A 23866-nucleotide genomic window follows, 5' to 3' on the forward strand; every position below is an offset into this window, starting at 1 on the left:
GAAAACTCTTTGTAAAAGTCTGTGAGATTTTGCTTATTTATTAAGAATTGATTTTAACCAAAAAAGACATTGAAGAAAGATTTTTTTACCCTTAGATCAGAAGACATAAGAGCAGAATTAGGCCATTCAGCCCATTGAGTCTGTTCCACCCATTCTGTTAAGGGTGATCTAAGTCAAGCCTATATTTTTGGAACTGCTTATAGAATTTCCTGTACAGTAATCCTTTCAAAGTGCAATGAATGTTAGAGTAGTTTATTAATATTCTCTTAACCCATATAAATACACTCTGACTCTGTGCTTGGAGGGTCTACCAATCTGACAGGGGACCTGTCACTTAAGTTTTCTCATTAAAACATGCAGAACAAAAGGTGACTGCTTATTCTTTTCCATAGTTGCTGCTTGACATGCTGAGCTTCTCCGTTTTGTGCGTGTTGTTCAGGGTTGCAGTATCTCTTGTTTCACTACCAATGTCCCACCCACCCCATTTTGTACTTTGCTTTCTCCAATCACACCATTTTCACTTTGTACCTCTGTACTAGTTTAAAATCTGTTATTGTTTCCTCCAGCTTTGATGAAAGGTCAGCTCTGGTTAACTTGATCTCTACCTCCACAGATGCTGCCTGACTTAAGCATTCAGAGTAATTTCTGTCTTTATTTCAGCATCTCCAGTATTAAGTATTTGAATGCAATTTTTGAAAAATTAAATCGTGACATGGTTAAAAGAGAAGACTGACCAATTGGTTTTCAATAGGTACATTTAATGTCAGAGAAATGTATACAATATACATCCTGAAATTCTTTTTCTTCGCAAACATCACAGAAACCAAAGAATGAATGACAGTTAAATGTTAGAACCCCGACCCTCCCCAGCTCCCCCCTCCCACACATAAGCAGCAGCAAAGCAATGATCCCCACCACCCCACCCGCACGAAAAGCATCGGCACCCTCCACTGAGCACTCGTGTGCAGCAAACATCAATAAAGACTCAGACTTGCAGTACCCTAAGGACTACCTGTTCACCTGGTATTTGACATACCACAGGCTCTCTCTCTCTCCCTAATAAGGGAAAAAGAGGTGTCCCCATTTCACAGTGAGAGTGGAGGCATAACAAACAACTCGCTGGTTTATGGTGTTAAAAGTCTGTTGCATCGCTTTTTCCGAGCTGTGTGCCCAAAGAACTCGGGTCTCTGGGTCCGCAGCCAGCTCGCTGCTTTCAATCTTCCGTGTACTCCCACGACACACCAGGTGGCGACACCGGCCTCGAATCTGTCTGCCTCCAGAGCCACGAAAATTTGGCACCCTGAAGGCGCACTGGTCTTCCAGGCCGTGTGTTTGGCATATCGAAAAGCAATCCCAAGAGTGGGTCCCATTCCTGCAAAGAACCAAAGTCAGTGTGTAACTCAAGGCCAGGGTCTTCAAAGGAACCCTGAAAAGGTTAAAAAAAAGAGATATTAATGTTCAAAATCGAGCTGTTTCCGAAGATGCAAGCAAAGGAGTCGCCGTTAGGCACCATCACACTAAGCTCTGCTCTCCATATTTTAAATTAGTTGTTTTAAAAGGGTAATTTATATTTTTGCTTAGTGTCTATAACACATAGGAGCAGAATTGGGCCATTTGGTCCTTTGAGTCTGTTCCACCATTCCATCATGTTCAATTTATTATCCCCCTCAACTCCATTCCTCTGCCTTCTTCCCGTAACCTTTGACACCCTGACTAATCATGAAACTATCAGCCTCCGCTTTAAATATATCCAATGACTCGGCCTCCACAGCCGTCTGTGGCAATGAATTCCACAGATTCACCACTCTTCGGCTAAAGAAATTCCTCCTCATCTCTGTTCTATAGGCATGGAACATAGAGAAGAAAATATCTGCATGGACCCCAGCCCAGAGAGGGCAGCGGTAACGATTCAAAAACAGTACAGAAGGTACCAGGAACGCAAGAAGCATGAAGACAGCCCATAAGCAATGTGATGTGTCTTGGTGAGATCTTTCCTGTAACATCGAAAGTAGTGCCAAGTGCTTGGAGTTTAACATTAGTGTTTGGTTATTAGATTCTAACTTCAAAACAAAGGTAGATCATTATTCATACTCCTGTCTGCCATTTGTTGATCTGTATGTTTTAATGATTTTTAAATAAAGACTAGGAGACAAAAACCATGAGGTAGTGTTGCAGCTGTATAAAACTCTGGTTAGACCACAGAATATTGTGTTCAGTTCTGGCTGCCTCATTATAGGAAGGATATGGAAGCTTTAGAAAGGGTGCAGAAGAGGTTTAGCAGGGTGCTGTCTGGATTATATGAGGATAGGCTGAGTGACCTAGATCTTGTCTATTTGGAGCAAAGGAAGATGAGAAGTAACTTGACAGAGGTGTATAAGATGTTAAGAGGTCTAGAGTGGATGGCCAGCACCTCCCATGCAGAAATAGCTAACTTGATGGGAGGTAGGTGTTTTACACAGAGAGTGGTGGTGGAGGCAAATATATTGACGGCATTTAAGAGACTCTTAGGTAGGCACATGGATAAAAGAAGAATGGAGGACTGTGTGGGAGGGAAGGGTTAGGATGATCTTGGAGAAGGTTAAAAGGTTAGCAATATTGTGAGCCAAAGGGCCTGTACTGTGCTGTTCTGTGAACCAAATCTGACTGGACAGAAGGTCCATTGTAAGATGCACTCTAAGTTATGAACATGCCTTCATGTTATTCCAGTGTGAAAGTTATTCTATTAATGGCCTCAAGTATCCTGTCTGGAATGAATTGATTAAGTCTAGAAGCCAAGCTCCTTTTTAGCCGTGTCAACTATGGGTCCCTGGGAAACACAGTTACCTCTGTGATCCTGTTATTAACACCACAGACATTCTGTTGTTGGGAAAAAAAAACAATTTAATCTGAAGTAGCGCAATTTTCTTAGCATTCAGTTTAGCACAACATAACAGGACAGAGGGGATTGCACAGGACAGGGTGCAGAGGAGATTTATCAGATCATGACCAACTGGAAAATGCAGCCATGAGGAAAGACAGTGAAAGCTTTGGTTGTTTTCTTTGGGAAAGTATAATGAAATTCTGAAGGGCCTGTGTAGAGGAAATTGGAAGATTCTATTTTCCTTAGCTCCAGGATCAGCAAAGCTAGATTTTAAGTAACTGGCAGAAGGTTTGGGTGGGAGATGGGGAAACGTGGTACAGGCCGAGTGTTCACTGGCTGGATGAGGCAGAAGTCTCATCACTTGGGTGTGCGCTTTGTCCTGCAGGGCTCAAGGATCAATGTAGGAGGCTGAGCTTGGGCTGGGTTCCTCTTTAAGAAATAGCTCCTTCTGACTTGTAACTTTTCCTTGATTTGATGATTCTACAACTTGTTTTCATTGTTTTGTCAGATGTACATTCTCTCTATCGCTTTCTTTCTGGTGTCAATATCGTCCAATGAGGTCACAGTTGTGCAACACACATTCATCTACAGTGTGATCTTTCACCACACGGGTCTGAGAGATAATTCTTATTCTCCAGTCCTGCTGAAGGGTCTTGGCCCAAATTGTCGACTGTACTCTTTAACATTGATGCCGTCTGGCCTGCTGAGTTCCTCCAGCATTTTGTGTGTGTTACTTGGATTTTCAACATCTGCAGATTTTCTCTTGTTGATAATTCTTATCTGCCTGATTAGCCTCAAGATGATTCTAGCCTGCTGATGTTAATCTATGCCACATCCACCTTTGTCGCTCCCTTTGGAGGTCACAAAAGTTTATACTGTAAGAAAATAGTTAAACGTGATTCCTCCTTGGTATATGCTAAAATAAAATGATGTTAGCTTGGAGTGGGATTGTTTTTAGAGTTCAAGAAAACCGGTCCATGGCAATATTTTGAAAAAGTGAATGGAGTACAAGTCAGCAGTCATAACAGTGGAAAATGGTGACAAACATGTTTGTTTGGGGAAGGTGAGATCATAGGGCAGGTACGACTGCAGACTTCTGTTTTTCTCCTGTATTGAATTTGTGCTAGTTCTAATAAAGTGTTTTCTTGTGGTTTAACACACGTGCAGTGCCTCCCTTTGTCTGCAAATGCATATGTGACTGCTCTGAGCTGAATTTTAATAACAAACTGCTTCAGATAAGTGATCCATCACATCAGCAAAGCTGTGTCAACAATCACTGCCCATGTGTTATAGGGATTCCCCCCAGCAACCTCAGCCAAAAGACTTAGGAGCAGAATTAGGCCATTTAGCCCATTAAGCCTACTCCACCGTTCGATCATGGCCTGTCAGGACTTGTCTACGCAGCGGGAGATCACAGAGTGAGTTGGAGACAGTTCCTTGTGGACTTTACGCACCAGTTTTTAAAAAATGAGTAGGGCCTGTCGAGACTTGTCCGTGGAAGCAGAGAATGCGAGGGTTAATTAGCAAGGGCCAATAAAAAGAAGAGGGTTTGATCAGAGCAACCATTGTTGAAGTGGCTGTTGTTGGCTTGTGAGTGGGTCAGTGTTAGAGTTGTCAGGCTTCAGTGAGAGCAGTTCGGGACCGTTCAGGAAGCTGAATTCTTCATAGACCAGTCTTTTATTGAGGTGAAGATGGGTGACCACCAGGAGAGGTACGGGGAGTAAGCAGTCAGTGTAGTGATCCCCTGTGGCCATTCCCCTCAGCAACAAGTATTCCCCTTTGCATACTGCTGGGCAGGGGAGGAGAGATGATCAGCACCAACCAGGCCAGTGGCACTATGGCCAGCTCTGCGGCTCAGCAGGGAAGGGTAAAGTCTGGCAGGATGATAGTGACAGGAGACTTGATAGGGGGACAGACAGGAGATTCTGTGGTTGTGAAAGAGAAGCCAGGATGATGTGTTGCCTCCCATGTTGTGACAGAGCGGGTCTGCCACAAGTAATTTCTTCTTCCCCGCACCGCGCCCCCCCCCCCCCCCCCCAGTAGCCCCGAAATTCTCATTATCCCTGTCTGGCAGTGCTGATGTTATGCCTATTAGGTGCACACGCTAGAAATGTGGAAAACATACAGCACAATACAGGCCCTTCGGCCCACAAAGTTGTGTCGAACATGTCCCTACCTTAGAAATTACTAGGCTTACCCATAGCCCTCTGTTTTACTAAGCTCCATGTACCTATCCAAAAGTCTCTTAAAAGACCCTATCATATCCGCCTCCACCACCATCGCTGGCAGCCATTTCCACGCACTCACCACTCTATGAGTAAAAAAACTTACCCCTGACATCTCCTCTGTACCTACTTCCAAGCACCTTATACCTATGCCCTCTTGTGGCAGCCATTTCTGCCCTGGGAAAAATCCTCTGACTGTCCACACGATCAATGCCTCTCATCATCTTGTACACCTCTATCAGGTCACCTTTCATCCTCCATCGCCCCAAGGAGAAAAGGCCGAGTTCACTCACCCCATTCTCGTAAGGCATGCTCCCCAATCCAGGCAACATTCTTGTAAATCTCCTCTGCACCCTTTCTGTGGTTTCCATATCCTTCCTGTAGTGAGGTGACCAGAACTGAGCACATTACTCCAAGTGGGGTCTGACCAGGGTCCTATATAACTGCAACATTACCTCTTGGCTCCTAAATTCAATCCCACGATTGATGAAGGCCAATACACCATACGCCTTCTTAACCACCGAGTCAACCTGTGCAGCAGCTTTGAGTGTCCTATGGACTCGGACCCCAAGATCCCTCTGATCCTCCACACTGCCAAGAGTCTTACTATTAATACTATACTCTGCCATTGTAGTTGACCTACCAAAATGAACCACCTCACATTTATCTGGGTTGAACTCCATCTGCCACATCTCAGCCCAGTTTTGCATCCTATCAGTGTCCAGCTGTAACCTCTGACAGCCCTCTACACTATCCACAACACCTACAACCTTTATGTCATCAGCAGATTTACTAACCCATCCCTCCACTTCCTCATCCAGGTGATTTATAAAAATCACGAAGAGAAGCGGTCCCAGAACAGATCCCTAAGGCACTCCACTGGTCACCAACCTCCATGCAGAATATGACCCGTCTACAACCACTCTTTGCCTTCTGTGGGCAAGCCAATTCTGGATGCAGAAAGCAATGTCCCCTTGGATCCCATGCCTCCTTACTTTCTCAATAAGCTTTGCATGAGGTACCTTATCAAATGCCTTGCTGAAATCCATATACACTACATCTACTGCTCTTCCTTCATCAATGTGTTTAGTCACATCTTCAAAAAATTCAACCTGGCTCGTAAGGCATGACCTGCGTTTGACAAAGCCATACTGACTATTCCTAATCATATTATACCTCTCCAAATGTCCAAATGTTCATAAATCCTGCCTCTCAGGATCTTCTCCATCAACTTACCAACCACTGAAGTAAGACTCACTGGTCTATAATTTCCTGGGCCATCTCTACTCCCTTTCTTGAATAAAGGAACAACATCCGCAACCCTCCAATCCTCCGGAACCTCTCCCGTCCTCATTGATGATGCAAAGATCATCGCCAGAGGTTCAGCAATCTCCTCCCTTGCCTCCCACAGTAGCCTAGGGTACATCTCATGTAGTCTCGGCGACTTCTCCAAAAGCTCCAGCACATCCTCTTTCTTAATATCTACATGCTCAAGCTTTTCAGTCTGCTGCAAGTCATCCCTACAATCACCAAGATCCGTTTCCATAGTGAATACTGAAGTAAAGTATTCATTAAGTACCTCTGCTATTTCCTCCAGTTCCATACACACTTTCCCACTGTCACACTTGATAGGTCCTATTCTTTCACGTCTTATCCTCTTGCTCTTCACATACTTGTAGAATGCCTTGGGGTTTTCTTTAATCCTGCCTGCCAAGGCCTTCTCATGGCTGCTTCTGGCTCTCCTCATTTCCTTAAGCTCCTTCCTATTAGCCTTAAAATCTTCCAGATCTCTAACATTACCTAGCTCTCTGAACCTTTGGCAAGCTTTTCTTTTCTTGACTAGATTTTCAACAGCCTTTGTACACCATGGTTCCTGTACCCTACCATAACTTCCCTGTCTCATTGGAACGTACCTATGCAGAATTCCACACAAATATCCCCTGAACATTTGCCACATTTCTTCTGTAGCTTTCCCTGAGAACATTTGTTTCCAATTTAAGCCTCCAATTTCCTGCCTGATAGCTTCATAATTCCCCTTACTCCAATTAAACGCTTTTCTAACTTGTCTGTTCCTATCTCTCTCCAATATTATTGTTAAAAGAGATAGAATTATGATCACTATCTCCAAAATGCTCTCCCACTGAGAAATCTGACACCTGATCAGGTTCATTTCTCAATACCAAATCAAGTACAGCCTCTCTTCTTGTAGGCTTATCTACATACTGTGTCAAGAAACCTTCTTGAGCACATCTAACAAACTCCACCCCATCTAAACCCCTCGCTCTAGGGAGATGCCAATTGATATTTGGGAAATTAAAATCTCCCACCACGATAACCCTGTTAGTATTACACCTTTCCAGGATCTGTTTCCCTATCTGCTCCTCGATGTCCCTGTTACTATTGGGCGGCCTATAAAAAACACCCAGCAGAGTTATTGACCTCTTCCTGTTCCTAACCTCCACCCACAGAGACCAATACATTTGTTTGTACTTGCATACTCCAGGACAGTTGCATTCTTTGACGCGTCTGTTTGTTGTTGCTTCCAGTTTCAGGGAGGGGACCCGACCTCCTCCTGACTTTTAATGGCGTTGTCAGTGGAACTTAAAGGTGTATTGCCCCCACCAAATGGACTGGAGTATGGTGTAGAGAATTCGGAGATAAAACGCCTACTAGTTCTTTATCAAATGAAAACTAAATTACCCTAAGGAGCCCTATAGATTGTAAATAATGAAAGACAATATTGTGAATTAAATTAACATCTCTTCCATAACTTTCATACTTTGAATAAGAAATAACGTTTGAAGAGTTTCCAGCAGTAAATCAGACCCATTGCTAGAATGATGTGTTTTAAGAATCTGAACAAATTGTAACTTTGCAAGGACAGATTTCCTCCGCCACTGTAAGCCCTAAATGATGGCAACCAGCTCTGCAGTATATACTGACAAATAGTTAGTAAGACGTTTCTTTATTGTTATCTGTAATTCAAGCACAAAAACAGCCACACCGACATTCCCTGTTAAATTATCTTTCGATCCATCTGTAAAAATAGTTCACATATCACAATAATTTTCTTTAACATATTGCTGAACCACCAGACTCTCAGGCATACAAGGATCCTTGGACTTCATTAAATCATTACTTAAGATCAATTAAAGTCACTGGGGGGAAAAACACGATGGGGTTACCGAAGATAAGAACCCAGCCACCCAAAACTAAAAACACTCTTCTTGTGGTCTTCACAACAGTCTTCCAACACACTTTTAACAGAGTGATCATCCTACCCCTCTGCTCCCTCAAATTAATCCAGTATGTTAACAACAGCTTCAGCCTCCGCAACCGTAAGGGTAACTGTCCCATTTCAACCAGTAAAGCTGAAACGGGACAATCTGTACCACAACACAGTCTTAAAACTTTTTCAAGAGTTTGACTCTATCATTTTAAATTAAGTGCATCTTTATTGATCCTCTTTGAAAAGCATATAACTTGTGTTTTAGCTTCTGAAAGCCTAAAACACCATCTATTTGCCCACTGTTCAACCTTATTAATCGCTAATTGCATCCTATATACAGTTAAATTGAAATTTCTAAGGGTACCTGACCGATGGGTGGGGTGTCTTCAAAAAAGGTGCCTGTTTGTGGTAGGGATGGGGTGTGGGAAGGGTCCTGGCTCCTGGAAAATGGTTAGTTGTGGATTGATTTTGTTGCACAAGGTTTTTGTGATCTTATTGCGATGAATGTATTTGTGGACATTTGTGATTGTGAAAAAGGATGTGAATTCCTGTGTTTTGGTTTTTGTGTAATTGCTCAGGCTCATGGTAACAACTTCCCCCACATTCCAAGGAATGGAATATCCCTCTTCTCCCCTTGTAAAGGAGATCCTGACTTAAAAGTTCATTTTGGTGTAAATGGGGAGGGTAGAGAGTTTGTGGTGAGGTAAGGTGAGGCAAATACATCTGTATTTTCTCTTTTTGCCATTTTTTGTACTGTAAATATTTTTGGACTTTTTCTGAAATGTTTACCCCAGCACACCATTAACACCTTTGCACTGAATGTGCTTTTGCAGCCTGCTGTCCGGGTTTTAAAGTTTTAACCTTCATAAGGGCATGTGACCCTCACCAGAAACCTGCTTTGTCACAAGTGAGCTAGGGTCCAGGATGTCTTGGAGCAGTTGCATATGATTCTCAAGAGGGCGGGTGAGCAGCCAGAGGTTGTGGTGCACATTGGCACCAATGACATTGGTAGAAAGGGGGAAGATGTTCTACACAGTGATGAGTATATGGAGCTAAAGAACAGGACCTTCAAGATCTGGATTACTTCCAGTGCCACATGCTAGTCAGGGCAGGAACAGGATAATGGTACAGATGAATGAGTGGTTGAGGAAGTGATGCAGGGGGCAGGGTTTCAGATTTCTCGATTACTGGGATCTCTTCTGGGGAAGCTATGACCTGTACAAAAGGGATGGGTTATACCCTGAGGGGGTCCAATATCCTTGTGGGCAAGTTTGCTAGAGCTGTTGGGGATGGTTTAAACTAATTTAGTAGGGGGATGGGAACTGGAGGGATAGAGCTAAGGTTAGGGCTGTTGGTTTACAAGCAGAGACTGTGTGTAGTGAGACTGTCAGGAAGGACAGGCAGACGATAGGGAGAAATTATAGTTAATGGGATGATTTGCAGTGTATAAGGGGACAAAATTGAAAAGGACGATGAATATAGGACCAAAGCAGTTATATATGAATGCAGGTAGTACACGTAATAAGGTAGCACAGTTAGAGATTGTCAGTATGATGTTGTGAGCATCACTGAGTCATGTCTGAAAGATTATAGTTGGGAGCTTAACATCAAAGGATGCACACTGTATTGAAAGGATAGACAGGTGGGCAGAGAGGGCTGTGTGGTTCTGCTGGTAAGAAATGAAATCAAATCCTTAGAAAGAGGAGACATAGGATTGCAAGATGTAGAATCCTTGTGGGTAGAGTCAAGAGTAAATAGACCTTGATGGGAGTTATATACAGGCTTCCAAACAGTAGCTGAGGTATGGGCTAAAAATTACAACAGGAGATAGAAATGGCATGTCAAAAGAGGGGATAGTCAAATATGCAGGTAGATTGGGGAAATCAGGTTGGTGCTGGACTCCAAGAGAAATTTGTAGAATACCCACGAGATGGCTTTTCAGAGCAGCTTGTGGTTGAGCCCACTAGGGGATCAGCTATTCTGGATTGGGTGTTGTGTAATGAACCGGAATTGATTAGGGAGGGAGAAGCTAAAGTCAGATGTATCAGCATTACAGTGGAGTAAAGGGAATAACAGAAGCATGAGCGAGGAGTTGGCCAGATTGATTAGAAAAGAACGCTGGTGGGGATGACGGCAAAGCAGCAATGGCTGGAATTTCTGGAAGCAATTTGGAAAGAACAGGATATATACATCCCAAAGAGGAAGAAGTATTCTAAAGGCAAGATGACACAACTGTGGCTAACAAGAGAAGTCGAAGCCAACATAAAAGCAAAAAAGTGCATATAATAGAGCAAAAATTAGTGTGAAGTTAGAGGATTGGGAAACAATTAAAAAGCCATGGGGGGGTGAAGATGAAATACAAAGGTAAGCTAGCCAATAATATCAAAGAGGATGCCAAAAGGTTTTTTGGATATACAAAGAGTAAATTAGAGAGGAGAGTAGATATTGGACCACTGAAGAGTTAGTAATGGGGGGGGGGGGAGGAACAAGGAAATGGCAGACAAACTGAATAAGTATTTTGCATCACTCTTCACCATGGAAGACACCAGCAGTGTGCCAGAAGTTTCAGGTGTCAGAGGTCAGAAGTGAGTTAAGTTCCATTACTAGGGAGAAGGTGCAAAGGAAACTGTAAGGTCTGAAAGTAGATAAGTCGCTTGGACCAGATGGTCTACATTACCAATGATCTTTCAAGAACCAATAGATTGTGGAAGATTGGAAAATTGCAAATGTTATTCCATCCTTTAAGAAGGGAGGGAGGCATAAGAAGGGAAATTATAGACCAGTTAACCTGACCTTCGTGGTTGAAAAGATGTTGGAGTTTATTATTAAGGATGAGGTTTCAGGGTACATGGAGACACATGATAAAATAGGCCAAAATCAGCATGGTTTCCTTCAGGGGAAATCTTGACTGACAAATCTGTTAGAATTCTTTGGGGAAATAACAAACAGGATAGAAAAGGAGAATCGGTGGATCTTGTATACTTGGTTTTTCAGAAGGCCTTTGACAAGGTGCCGCACACGAGGCTGCTTAACAAGATTCACGGTATTGCAGGAAAGATGCTAGCATGGATAGAACGTTGCCTGACTGGCAGGAGGCAAAGAGTGGAAATAAAGGGGGCCTATTCTGTTTGGCTCCCAGTGACTCATGGTGTTCCGCAGGCATCAGTGTTGGGACCGCTTCTCTTTACGTTGTATGTCAATGATTTTTATGATGGAATTGATGGCTTTGTGGCCAAGTTTGCAGATGATTCAAAAATAGGTGGAAGGGCAGGTAATGTTGAGGAAGCAAGGAGTCTGCAGGTGGAATACAATGTTGGGCAATGCATGGCCGTGCACATTGGTAGAAGAAATTAAAGCGGAGGGAAAATTCAAAAATCCGAAATGAAAAGGGACTTGGGAGTCCTTGTGCAGGATTCCCTAAAAGTCAACTTGCAGGTTGAGTCAATGGTTAGGAAGGCAAATGCAATGTTAGCATTGATTTCGAGAGGACTCATTGCTTGGATGGCTGTGTATCTTTGAAGCAGAGGTTGATAGATTCTTGATCAGTCAGGGTGTCGAAGGTTACAGGGAGATGGCAGGAGAATGAGGTTGAGTGGGATAATAAATTAGCCATGATAGAATGGCAGAGCAGACTCAGTGGGCCAAATGGCCTAATTCTGCTCTTCTGTTTAATGGTTTAAATATACCCAATGAGTTGGCTCCCACAATCATCTGTGGCAATGAATTCCACAGATTCAGCATTCTCTGGTTAAAGAAATTCTTCCTCATCTCTGTTCTAAATAGATATCCTGTTTTGAAGCTGTGTCATCTGGTCCTAGACTCCCTTACCATTGGAAACACCCTCTCCACATCCACTCTATCTAGGCCTTTCAACATTTGGTAAGTTTCAATGAGATACCCCCTCCTTATTCTAAATTCCAGCGATCACAGGTCCAGAGCCATCAAGCTCTCCTCATATGATAACCCCTTCATTCCCAGAATGTTTCTCGTGAACCTCCTCTGGACTCTCTCCAATGCCATCATGTCCTTTCTTAGATAAAGGGCCCAAAAAAGCTCACGATACTCCAAGTGACGCCTCACTAGTACCTTATAAAGCCTCAGCATTACATCTATGCTTTTAACAAATAGAGAGAGAAAGAACATGATAGACTGGACATTGATATTGATATTGGTTGATTATTGTCACATACGCTGGGATATTGTAAATATCTTTTGCTTGAGTGCCATCTGGGCATTGTACACCAAGGAAAACAGCAACTGAATGAGGAATATTTTGTAAGTGTCCCTCTGGTACTTGTGGCCAATTCTCATGTGAAGCTGGAGCACTGTCAGATTTAAACCCAAGTCCAAGATACAAGGCCATAAGAACAGAATTAGGCCATTTGGCCCATCAACTCTGCTCTGCCATTCGATCATGGCTGACTTATTTTCCCTCTCAACCGCATTCTCTTGCCTTCTCCCCATTACCTTTGATGCTCTGACTAATTAATAACCCATCAACCTCCATTTTAAGGTTGCCAAGTCTGGTCAAATCATTGAAGTCCTATCACGTGGCCTTCCCCTGTCCCCATACTCCCACCATTGGTTCCTAACTCCTTTCTCTGTCCACTAGGCTGATAAAAAAAAGCAATGACTAAAAGTGGAGGGGGGGAGAGAGAGGGAGGGAGGAAACTAGTTCAGCATTTATAAGGATGGACATATGTGTGTATGTAAGACTTTTAAATTTAACAATAATATGCAGAGGCGTCATACGTCGGGGTTTCTTAACCCGGGGATGGCTTGCAGTAGACTAGTTAATTCTTGCCTATCCCTCCACCCCACTCTGGTCCTAAACTGCCCAAATAAAATCTGTTAAATATAATTTTTGAAGCTCGATAACCTTTGTCCTCAGGCTCTATAGTGCCCTGGAGTTAAGGCTTTAAGTCCTGGAGACTGCAGGGCAGTCTGGGAGGATTGACACCTCTACCAAGAGGACAAAGGTCTGCCTGATATGACATCTGACCTGCTTGAGCTTCTCTTCAGTGTTTTTATCCCTTGTGACAGTCACAAATTCTAGAGCACCTATTCTTTTCATAGCAGAATTTCCATGGAAGGGAGCTGATGATTAACTGAAGCAGAACAGCAAACATAATTAAAGCCACTTCTTGCTCAGCAGCCAGAATCTGTTTTGCAGTACGTCCCTGTGGTAAGCAGAATGCCGAAATCTTCCACACATTAAAACAAAAATTACATTGGACTGAGAAATTACCTTTTAAGATACGCTAATACCCTAGCAAAAAATAACAGATCAGCTATATTTGTCACAAGTACATTGAAACATACATGGAATGCATTGTTTGCGTCAATCAAATTTGTCGGGATTGTACTGGGCAGCGACAAGCATTGCCATGTGTCACTGGAGCACCCGAAGGAAACCCATGCAGTCACAGGGAGAACGTACAAACTCCTTACAGGCAGTGATGGGATGAGGATCACTATAGAGCAACGTGCTAACTACAATGAGACGAGCTAATTTGTAAAGAACAACCATATAGTTTTTCTTTCCTCTGTGTTGATGGTGAGAAGATGAGGGTTAATAACCTGAATATCAGCTGAGCAGGAAGAGCACCCAGTCAGCTGGGTGGTGAGCAACAGGGGAATGCAGACCTGATCACAAATGGTTCAAAATCCAATTACACCGCTGGCGAGGAAACACAGGTATTTCTGATATGAAGAGCCAGTGAAAAAGGCCACACATGTGATCAGGGCTTCTGATCATTAGCAAGTAGAGACTCTCATTACTGTCCTACTCCACTTGGGAGAGAAATATCAACCACAGTGCTAATAATGACCACAAGTCTCTCCAAAATCATGTTAACCAACATGTTCCTATGCCCCATATATTGACCTCCTCACTTGATTAATTGCCAAGTTCTAGACCTCAGAGGCCTCTGGGCACACTTGAAGCTTAATTCAAATATCTACAAACACCGTAGCTTTCAATTAACCCTTCACCTGCTGGATGTTGTGCCAATTTGAAGAATGCATTTCAAGTTTCATTGTGTTTTTCTCAGATTAACAGCTTATGAAATAGCATAGTGGCTAGTGCAAGACTTTACATCACCAACAGTCAGCAGTTTGGGGTTCAATTTCTGCCTGTAAGGAGTTTGTATGTTCTCCCTGTGGACATCTGGGTTTCCTCTGAGCGTTTCGGTTTCCTCCCACATTCCTAAGAAATACAGGTGAGGGTTAGTGAGTTGTGGGTGTGGTCCTGCTGGAAGCATAGCAACACTTGCAGGCTGCCCCCAGCACAATCCTCAGACTGTGTTGTCCGTTGGTGCAGAAGATGCATTTCACACTATGCTTCAATGTACATATGACAAATAAAGCTAATCTTTAGGTGTCAGTTACCTAAAACCTCATTAATACAGCACATATGGTTCGGATCCTACTTCTTCAGAAAGACAAGATTCCTTTAGGAGATCATTACCATGCGTTAAAGGGTAGTAGTTTCAGTGTGGATAGTCAATGACAGCAAACTGATTCAATGCTGCTGAATAGTGACCTTGCTTTCATGAACGTCCTTAATTACAGATGTCTTGAGATGTGGGAGATTCCTGGAAACTATCCAGAAAGAGTAGTCTAGGGCTTTTCCTTTTGGAGTAAAGAAGGATGAGAGGTGACTTCATATACAGGTGTACAAGATGGTAAGAGGCATAGATTGAGTGGATTCCCAGAGCAGGAATGGCTAATACGAGAGGGCATCATTCAAGGTGTTTGAAGGAAAGTATAGGGAGATGTCAGAGTGTATTTTTACCCAGAAAGCGGTGAGTGCATGAACACCCTACCAGGGGCGCTGGAGGAGGCAGATGCATTAAGGGCATTTAAGAAACTCTTCAATAGGCATGTGGATAAAAGAAAAGGGTCTGCATTGTGTTTTAGTACTAGTCACTTTCTCCAAACCCTCAGAGCAGCAACACAACAGCGGCCTCTCCCTCCATGTCTTTCATCTATCTCACTCTTCCCCTTTCCAAATTCTGCTCCAAGGCTACTTTTAACCTAGAAGTAAAAATGAGGTACATGGTACAGTAGTTTCTCAGCCTATGATGTGCTGACCTTATAACCTACTCTACGATCAACCCAACCTTTCCCTCATACGCAGCTATTTAAGAGTTTCTTTAATGTCCCTAATCTATCTGCCTGGCAGGGTGTTCTACGCACACAACACTCCTTGTGTTTATAAAAAAAACACCTCTGACATCCCCCTCATGTTTAACCTCTGACATCCCCCTCATGTTTTCTTCCAATCACCTTAAAATTAGGAAAATTAGAAAGAAAGTAGAAAAACATTATTTTTTTTTATAATTTATTTTTTATTGAAATTCATCATCAAACATTTCCATAAGATGTATTTCAGATATTGTCCATATGTATGTCATATATGTCACGAATCTCCACATAATATTTACCTGAGGTATACACCTATAGATAAGAGAGGAAAGAAAGAACAAGCGAAAGGAGAAAACTATGTACGTAGGGAGTGATCTTTTTTTTAACAACATACTCATTGATTTGTGAGAATAAAATCAGGCCTATGAGGTGTTATGTAGTTAAACCATTTTTCCCAGTATGAATCAAATTGTTCCAACTTATGATTAACAGATGCTGTTATCTTCTCCATTTTGTAAATGTCCATTGTAATTTCCATCCATGCGTTTAAAGCTGGACTCTTCTGTGATAACCATTTCCTAGTAAGAGTCTTCTTACCAGCCACAAGCAGTATATTCATTAAATATTTATCTATTTTCAACCATTCTTGCGATTATATACTCAAAATATATGGTCTTACTCTCTAAGGGTACTTCACATTTAAAGATGTCTTATAGGGCATTATGTATCCCACTCCAATAGTCTTTGATAACGAGGCATTCCCAGAAAATATGATAATGGTTAGCATTTTAATTTCCACAATTTCTCCAGCAAACAGGGAGGTTACTATCATAATGGGATTTCTGAGCAGGTGTAATAAAATATCTTATCAAGTTTTTCCATCCAAACTCCCTCCATTTCTGTGAACTGGTACACTTTCATTGATACCTCCATATTATTGTCCATTCTTCCTCATATATAATTATCGCTCCTTCCTTCTCCTATTTTGTTTTAATGTATGAAGTGGAATGTGTTTTAAGATTTGACAGACCCTTATACATGCTTGAAATGATTCTGCTACCGTTATCTGAATTATATGCTTTTCTAAATAGCTCTATCAAACATATACTTGCCTTGGCTACATTTTTAACCATCCTAATAACGTACTGTCGCACCTGTAAGTACCGATAAAAGTCTTGTTTTTCTAATAAGTGTTTCACTTTAAGCATTTCAAAACTGAACATTGTTCCTTCTTTCATTATATTGCAAAGGACTGTTATTCCTTTAGCTGTCCAGTCCTTAAATCTAGCATCCAGTTTATTCGGTGTAAAATCCAAGTCATATGCACACCATTTAAGAATTGCAATATCTCCTTCTAGTTTATATTTTTTACAATAGTTTTCCATATTTTAAGAGTCCATTTCACCCATGGGTTATCAATAGTATTTATGTACCTTTGTAGGTTGTTATCAGCCAAAATTGCCTGTATGGGGATGGGAAGTACCCGCTCCTCAATGTTTTTCCATTGAGCGTCATATGATGGGTTGCACCAACATATCACGGCTCTCGACTGTGCTGCAAAATAATAATCTCTAAGAGAAGGGAGGCCCCATCCCCCCTTTTCCTTGGCTAATTGCAAAGTTTTGAGACGAACTTTGGGTCTTTCACCTTGCCAAATATATCTTGATAACATTTTGCTCCATTCATTGAATTGATCTTGATTAATCTTTATTGGTAGGGTCTGAAAGAGATGTAATAGTCTAGGCAGTATATTCATTTTAATAGATTCAATCTTTGAACTGAGACTAAAAAAAGGAAGCAGGTTCCATCTTGCCATATCTTCCTTAATTTTTTTAATATATAGGCTGATAATTACATTTTGATAATTTTGTCAGATCTTTTGGCACAATGATGCCGAAATATTTGAAAGACTCTGTTTACCACGCCCAGGGATATCTACTTTCAATTTCCCTTGGTGGGCTATAGTAATATGAAAATAATTGGGTTTTATCTATGTTGATCTTGTATCCTGATAATTAACTATATTGTTCAAAGGATTGCATCAATTTAGGTAAAGAGTATGTTGGTTGTCCCAGATAGATCAAAATGTCATCCACTTAACAGGCCAATTTATGCTCTGTCCCTTTAATAGTAATTCCCCTGATATCTTCATTTTGTCTGATGTATTGAGCTAATGGTTCCAGATTTAACGTGAAGAGTAGCGGTGACCATGCACAACCCTGTCTTGTGCCCCTTTCTAGGGTAAAACTATTTGATAAATACCCATTGATTTTAATCCTAGCAGTAGGGTTGTCATATAGTGCCTGTATAGTTTTAATAATTGTGTCATGTAAACCAAATCTATGTAAAACTCTGTAAAGAAAATTCCAATTAACCGAATCAAATGCCTTTTCAGCATCCACGCTTATCACTATTGCTTCGATTTTATTTTTTTGTGTATGATCCATAATGTGAAGTGTCCTTCATATATTGTCTTGTGTTTCGTGTTGTTGTATAAAACCTGTCTGATCATTACGTATCAGTATGGGTAGAAACTCCTCTAATTGTTTGGCCATGATGGAGGTAAATAATCTATAATCTACATTAAGAGCAGATATTGGTCTAAATGACCCGCATTCCATTTTATCCTTGCCTTCTTTCGGTAGAGCTGAGATTATCGCTTCCTTTCAGCTGGGTGGCATTTGTGCCTTTTTTAGAGCCCAGTTCAGTGTGGGGAGTAAGACAGGAATTAACTCATTTTAAAATTCTCTGTACCACTCTGCCGTATACCCATCTGATCTTGGTGACTTGCTTAATTTAAGCCTACTAATTGCAGATTTTAGTTCAACTTCAGTTATGACAGCAGTCATCATTCTATTTTGTTCTTTGCTTAAAGTGGGTAACTCTAGAGAATTCAAGAAGGTGTCAATTTGGGTTATGCTTCCCCCTGGAACTTTGGAATATAGAGATTTGGAAAATACTTCAAAACCTTTTACAATTTCACTTAGCTTTTATTTTTTTTTTACCATTTTTGTTCTTGGATCCCTAATTCTATGAATTGTATTTTCTACTAGCTTTTTCAGTTTCCACGCCAGTATTTTCATAGATTTAGATCCACTTTCATAATGTCTCTGTTTCAGAAACATTAAATTTTTCCTGATTTCTTGCATAGCCAAACTATTAATTTCATTCCTAATTTTTAAAATTTCCTCCAATGTATCCTGCGCCAAATTCAATTTACAACACACACAAAATGCTGCCTGGCCTGCTGTGTTCCACCAGCATTTTGTGTGTTGTTGTTTGAATTTCCAGCATCTGCAGATTTCCTCGCGTTTGCTCTCCAAATTCAATTTGTTTTTTTTCTAGTTCCTTCGGCCTATTTTGTAATTCCTCTAATGTTTTATTCCATATTTATTTCTTTTATGAAGATATCGCTATAATTTCCCTCTTAAAACAGCCTTCAGTATCCCATAGAATGGGAGGTGAAACCTCTCCATCATCATTGAATTCTAAGTGAAGGCCAATTTCTTTTTTAATTTGTTCCTTAAAGTAGGGATCATTGAGTAGACTTGAATTTAGTTAGAAAAACATTTTTAAGAAAGTATACAGAAATAAATCTCCATTTGAAACCACTTTATAACTGCTCCAGAAATAGTATGTTTACTATTGGAATGTGGCTAGAATCAATACCCAGAATCAATGAAGCTTCTCTGTGATGTCAGCTCGTTCATAATGCGTGGGTAGTCACAAAAGGCTAAGTTATTGTGAGACTTAATACAATCCCACAAACCAATCACTTACAACAGCTAAACATGAGGTTCAGCCGATGCTGGAAATCCAGAGCAGCACACACAAAATACTGGAGGAGCTCAGCAGGTTCTTCCTCCTCCTTTTCCAGTCCGGGTGAAGGGTCTCGGCCTGAAACATCGACTGTTTACTCCCCTCCATAGATGCTGCCTGGCCTGCTGAGTGCCTCCAACATTTTGTGTGTGTTGCTGACAACACTTAAGATTTTTTTGAATGTCAGACTGTTCCAACAATACTCGAGGTTCAGCAATAGCAAGATGAAAAAATTCTGCTTGACTGAGTCCCCATCCACCTCCCTGAACATTCTCAATCATATTTTCTTATGACGTATGAGATTATTCTGTCTGTCAAATCCATGTCTGCTCTCAGGGCACTTTTATCAATCCTATTCCCCTTGTTACTGCTCTATAACTCTCTCTCTCTCACTGTACATCAATTCCTGCTGATTTTCTCACCTGTCATCTACCCTTGGGGCCTGTTATCGTGACAACCAACCTTTTTTTTGGGATGTGGAAAGATTTGGCACATTGGCCTTCACAAATTAGAGCAGCTTCAGCAAAATTGTGTTGAAGTTGTATAAGATGTCAGTGAGCCCAAATTTAGAGTATTGTGTTTAATTCTACCAGACCTACCTGCAGGAAAGATATCAATAAGTTTGAAAAAGTGCAGGCAAATTTACACTGATGCTGCTGGAACTTGAGGATCTGTGCTATAGGGAAAGATTGAATAGGTTAGAACTTTATTCCCTGGAGCACAGTAGGCTGATGAGAAATCTTACAAAATTATGAGGGATACAGATAGGGTGAATGCTTATTGGCTTTTCCCCCTCAGTTTGGGTAGGACTAGAACTAGATGTCATAGGTTTAGGATGAAAGGTGAAATATTTAAGTGAAATCTTAGGGAACCTTATTCTGATAGTCTTAAGTCACTTCTGTTGTGATTGGTTAGTTTAGAAATTTCAGCTGCTTTTCCCATTGGATAATTGCCTGGTGTCCAGTTTCAAATAACCTGGGTATATAACATAGCTTGGGGCTCTCTTCTTCCTTTGTTTTAGGCAAGAGTGCACATGACCATTGGGAAGATATACTCTGTGTGCACTTTTAGCTAAGGATGTTTGTTAAAGGTGCATATGTTTGTTGAATGTTCTGATTTGTAGTGTCTGTAGCTTGGGGAATATGAACGTTTGGTCAAATTTTTACTGTTTGTAAATAAATGATTAATATACTTATTTAAAGCCAATGCATTTCCCTTCTCACTTGCCGGAGCTGCGAACCTGATTTAACATTCCAGAAGGGAAACTTCTCCACTCAGAGGTGGTGTGAGCATGGAACAAGTTGTCAGCAGAACGATAGATTTGTAATTGTAACATTTATAACATTTCAGAGAAGTTTGGATTGGTATGTGGTTAGGAGAAGTATGGAGGACTATGGTCTGGGTACATGTAGGTAGATGATTTTCATAAACTGACTCACCTTCATCTATTCTTACAGCAGCAATTTGTTCTCAGTACAGATTTCTGATTAGGCGGAGGTCTTTCGAATCTAGATCTAGAGTTTCCTGTAATATTTCAAATAACTTACTGTGCTTCACTTTATCAAATGCTTTTGTGTAATCGATAAAACAAACAAATCTTTTTGCACTTGAATAGCTCGTTCTGATAGAATCCTTAACATCAATATCGTGTTTCTTGTACCTTTGTCTTTCACAAAACCACATTGTTCTTTACCTATTTCAGCTTGTATCTTACTTTTAGCTCTTGTCATCAAAATTCTTAGAAGTATCTTGGTGATATGTCTCATTAAACTTATGGTCCTATGTAATTCACATTCGATTGCTCCAGGTTTCTTAGGAAGGGTGATAAATACTGATTTTTTTTCATCTCTTCTGGTATTATTCCAGTCTCATAAATGTCATTGATTAAATGAGTAAATTTTTCAATTCCGTAGTCTTCAAGGGCGATAATTTGTTCTATTACTAATACATCAGGACCTGCTGCCTTTCCTTTCTTCATCTTATTTATTGCATTATGTATGAACTTCAGATTTTAAAATACTTGGACTTTCAATTTTCTTCTTAATTTCTGGTTTTATGCCTTGATCGCCTTCAAGCAATTCCTGAATATACTCAGTCCATCTGTTCATAATCTCATCTTTTTCCATGACAATGGTACCGTCCTTTGCTTTCAAACATCCACCTGAAGAACCGAGGAGCTTTTTACCACTGATATTCTTGATTTGTTGATGTAACCTTTTTGGATCAGTAATAGGGATTCTTTCCAGTTGCTCACATTCCTGGTTGAACCATTCTTTGACTTTTTGACATAAACTTTTAACTTTTTTTATCTAAGAACTTATTTTCTATAGGATTTGCTTTCTTCCGTCTCCTTTCTCCCGTTAGATTTTTGATTTTATCTGTCATCCAATTATTCTTCGTGCTTTTTTCTTTTGTTTAGGAATCACTGACTTTGCTGATTCTACCAAGACATCCTTCAGAGAGTTAAACTTAATTTCTACATGATTGTTATCATCTTCAACAGATTCTATTTCTAGACTTTGAAATCTATTCCTTACTTCAATTGTAAATTTTTGTCTTATGTTTTCTTTAATTAATTGCGAGTAGTCAAGGGATTGTTCAGGTTTTTGCTTCTTTAGTTTTTTAAGTTTTGCTTTTATGTGACAAGTAAATTCGCTGTAAGAATTGATGGAGAAGTGAGTCAGTTTACGAAAATCAAGCAAGACGTTAGACAAGGGTGTGTTTTCTCCCCTAATTTGTTTAATGTGTACAGTGAAACAATATTCCAAAAACTGAGAGATGATTTGGGAATCAAAGTTGTGAAAACATCAGTAATTTCAGATATGTGTATGATAGTGTGTTAATTGCAAGTACAGAGGAAGAATGTTAGAATGCATGGTAATTATGGGAAAGATTGAAGGGAAGAAAGCAAGAGGAAGACAAAGACAAATGATGATGGAGACAGCACCCAGAGAACTGGAAATGAATACCAATGAATTGATCCACTTGACCCGAAACAGGAGTGTGTGGGCCATGGCAGTCAAAGCTCAAACTGGGCACGGCACCTGATGAGACTAGGCAGAAAAGTGATTTGGCATGGACTAGATGGGCTGAAAGGTCTGTTTCTGTGCTGTGGTGCTCTATGAATCTATGACACCCAGTTTGGCGTGGGGAGGGGGGAAGAAATCCCACGTGGTGCCTGGGAGAATTGTCAAAGTCCACAGAAACAGCACCAGAGGCCAGAGTTGAACCTAGGTTAACAGAGCAGAGCTCTGGTAAAGCTCTGCTCTACGCAGCCTGGTAAACTGTGGTTGCAGTGTATGCCAAGGACTTCTGTGGTTAAAGTCAAAGGCAGATACAGTGCAGAAACAGGCCCTTCTGCCCAACTCCTCCATGCCAATCAAGATGCCCATCTAAGCTAATCCCATTTGCCTGCATTTGGCCCACATTCCTCAAAATCAGGGATCCCCAGACCCCTTGCTTAATGGTGTTAGTCCATGGCATAGAAATGGTTAGGAACCCTTGCTCTAAACTTTCCTATCTATGTACTTGTCCAAATGTGTATTAAGCATTATTGTACCCACCTCTACCAGTTCCTCTGGTAGCTCATTCCATGTACTCACCACCCTCAGTGTAAAAAAAAATGCCCCTTCGGGCCCTTTTAAATCTTTTCTCTCTCATCTAAACTTTAGACTCCCCTACCCTGGCTATTCATTTTTATCTATGCCTCCATAAAGTCACCCCCAGCCTGTCCAGTCTCTCCTTATCCTCTTTTGAGTCAGTATGGGTGGAAGTCAGGAACAGGAAGGGAGCAGTTACTCTGTTGGGGGTATTCTATAGGCCCCCTGGTAGCAGCAGAGATACCGAGGAGCAGATTGGGGGGCAGATTTTGGAAAGGTGCAAAAATAACAGGGTTGTTATCGTGGGTGACTTTAACTTCCCTAATATTTAATGGCACCTGATTAGTTCCAATGGTTTAGATGGGGCAGAGTTTGTTAAGTGCGTCCAGGACGGATTCCTGTCACAGTATGTTGACAGGCCGACTAGGAGGAATGCCATACCCCCTTTCCATCTAGTATTAAATAATGAACTGGGTCAGGTCACAGATCTGTCAGTGGGTGAGCATCTGGGGGACAGTGATCACCGCTACCTGACCTTTAGCATTATCATTGGAAAAGGATAGAATCAGAGAGGGCAGGAAAATTTTTAATTGGGGAAGGGCAAATTATGAGGCTATAAGGCTAGAACTTGCGGGTGTGAATTGGGATGATGTTTTTGCAGGGAAATGTACTATGGACATTTAGGGATCTCTTGCAGGATGTTAGGGATAAATTTGTCACGGTGAGGGAGATAAAGAATGGTAGGGTGAAGGAACCATGGGTGACAAGTGAGGTGGAGAATCTAATCAGATGGAAGAAGGCAGCATACGTGAGGCTTAGGAAGCAAGGATCAGATGGGTCTATTGAGGAATATAGGGTAGCAAGAAAGGAGCTTAAGAAGGGGCTGAGGAGAGCAAGAAGGGGGCATGAGAAGGCCTTGGCGAGTAGGGTAAAGGAAAACCCCAAGGCATTCTTCAATTATGTGAAGAACAAAAGGTTGACAGGA

At 41.2% G+C, this 23866-nt stretch overlaps 1 protein-coding gene across 8 annotated transcripts in view; it reads left to right on the forward strand.

Annotated features, from left to right (window-relative positions):
* The window catches only part of LOC132385096 (uncharacterized), a 175324-nt gene that overhangs the window by 43245 nt on the left and 108213 nt on the right, over positions 1-23866 (forward strand). For 4 of the 8 annotated variants that reach the window (XR_009509070.1, XR_009509069.1, XR_009509071.1 and 1 more), the window contains one exon: positions 1846-4026. Coding sequence is in view for 1 of the 8 variants with exons in the window: in XM_059956833.1 (XP_059812816.1) it covers positions 1846-1964 (119 nt within the window). In the remaining 7 variants the exon portion in view is untranslated. Of the gene's footprint in view, positions 1-1845 lie in introns of those variants that run through there. The other 4 variants (XR_009509075.1, XR_009509073.1, XR_009509074.1 and 1 more) reach the window with 4 other exon arrangements.

This window comes from Hypanus sabinus, chromosome X2 (assembly GCF_030144855.1).
Source record: "Hypanus sabinus isolate sHypSab1 chromosome X2, sHypSab1.hap1, whole genome shotgun sequence".
In the NCBI taxonomy this organism is placed as follows: Eukaryota; Metazoa; Chordata; class Chondrichthyes; order Myliobatiformes; family Dasyatidae; genus Hypanus; species Hypanus sabinus.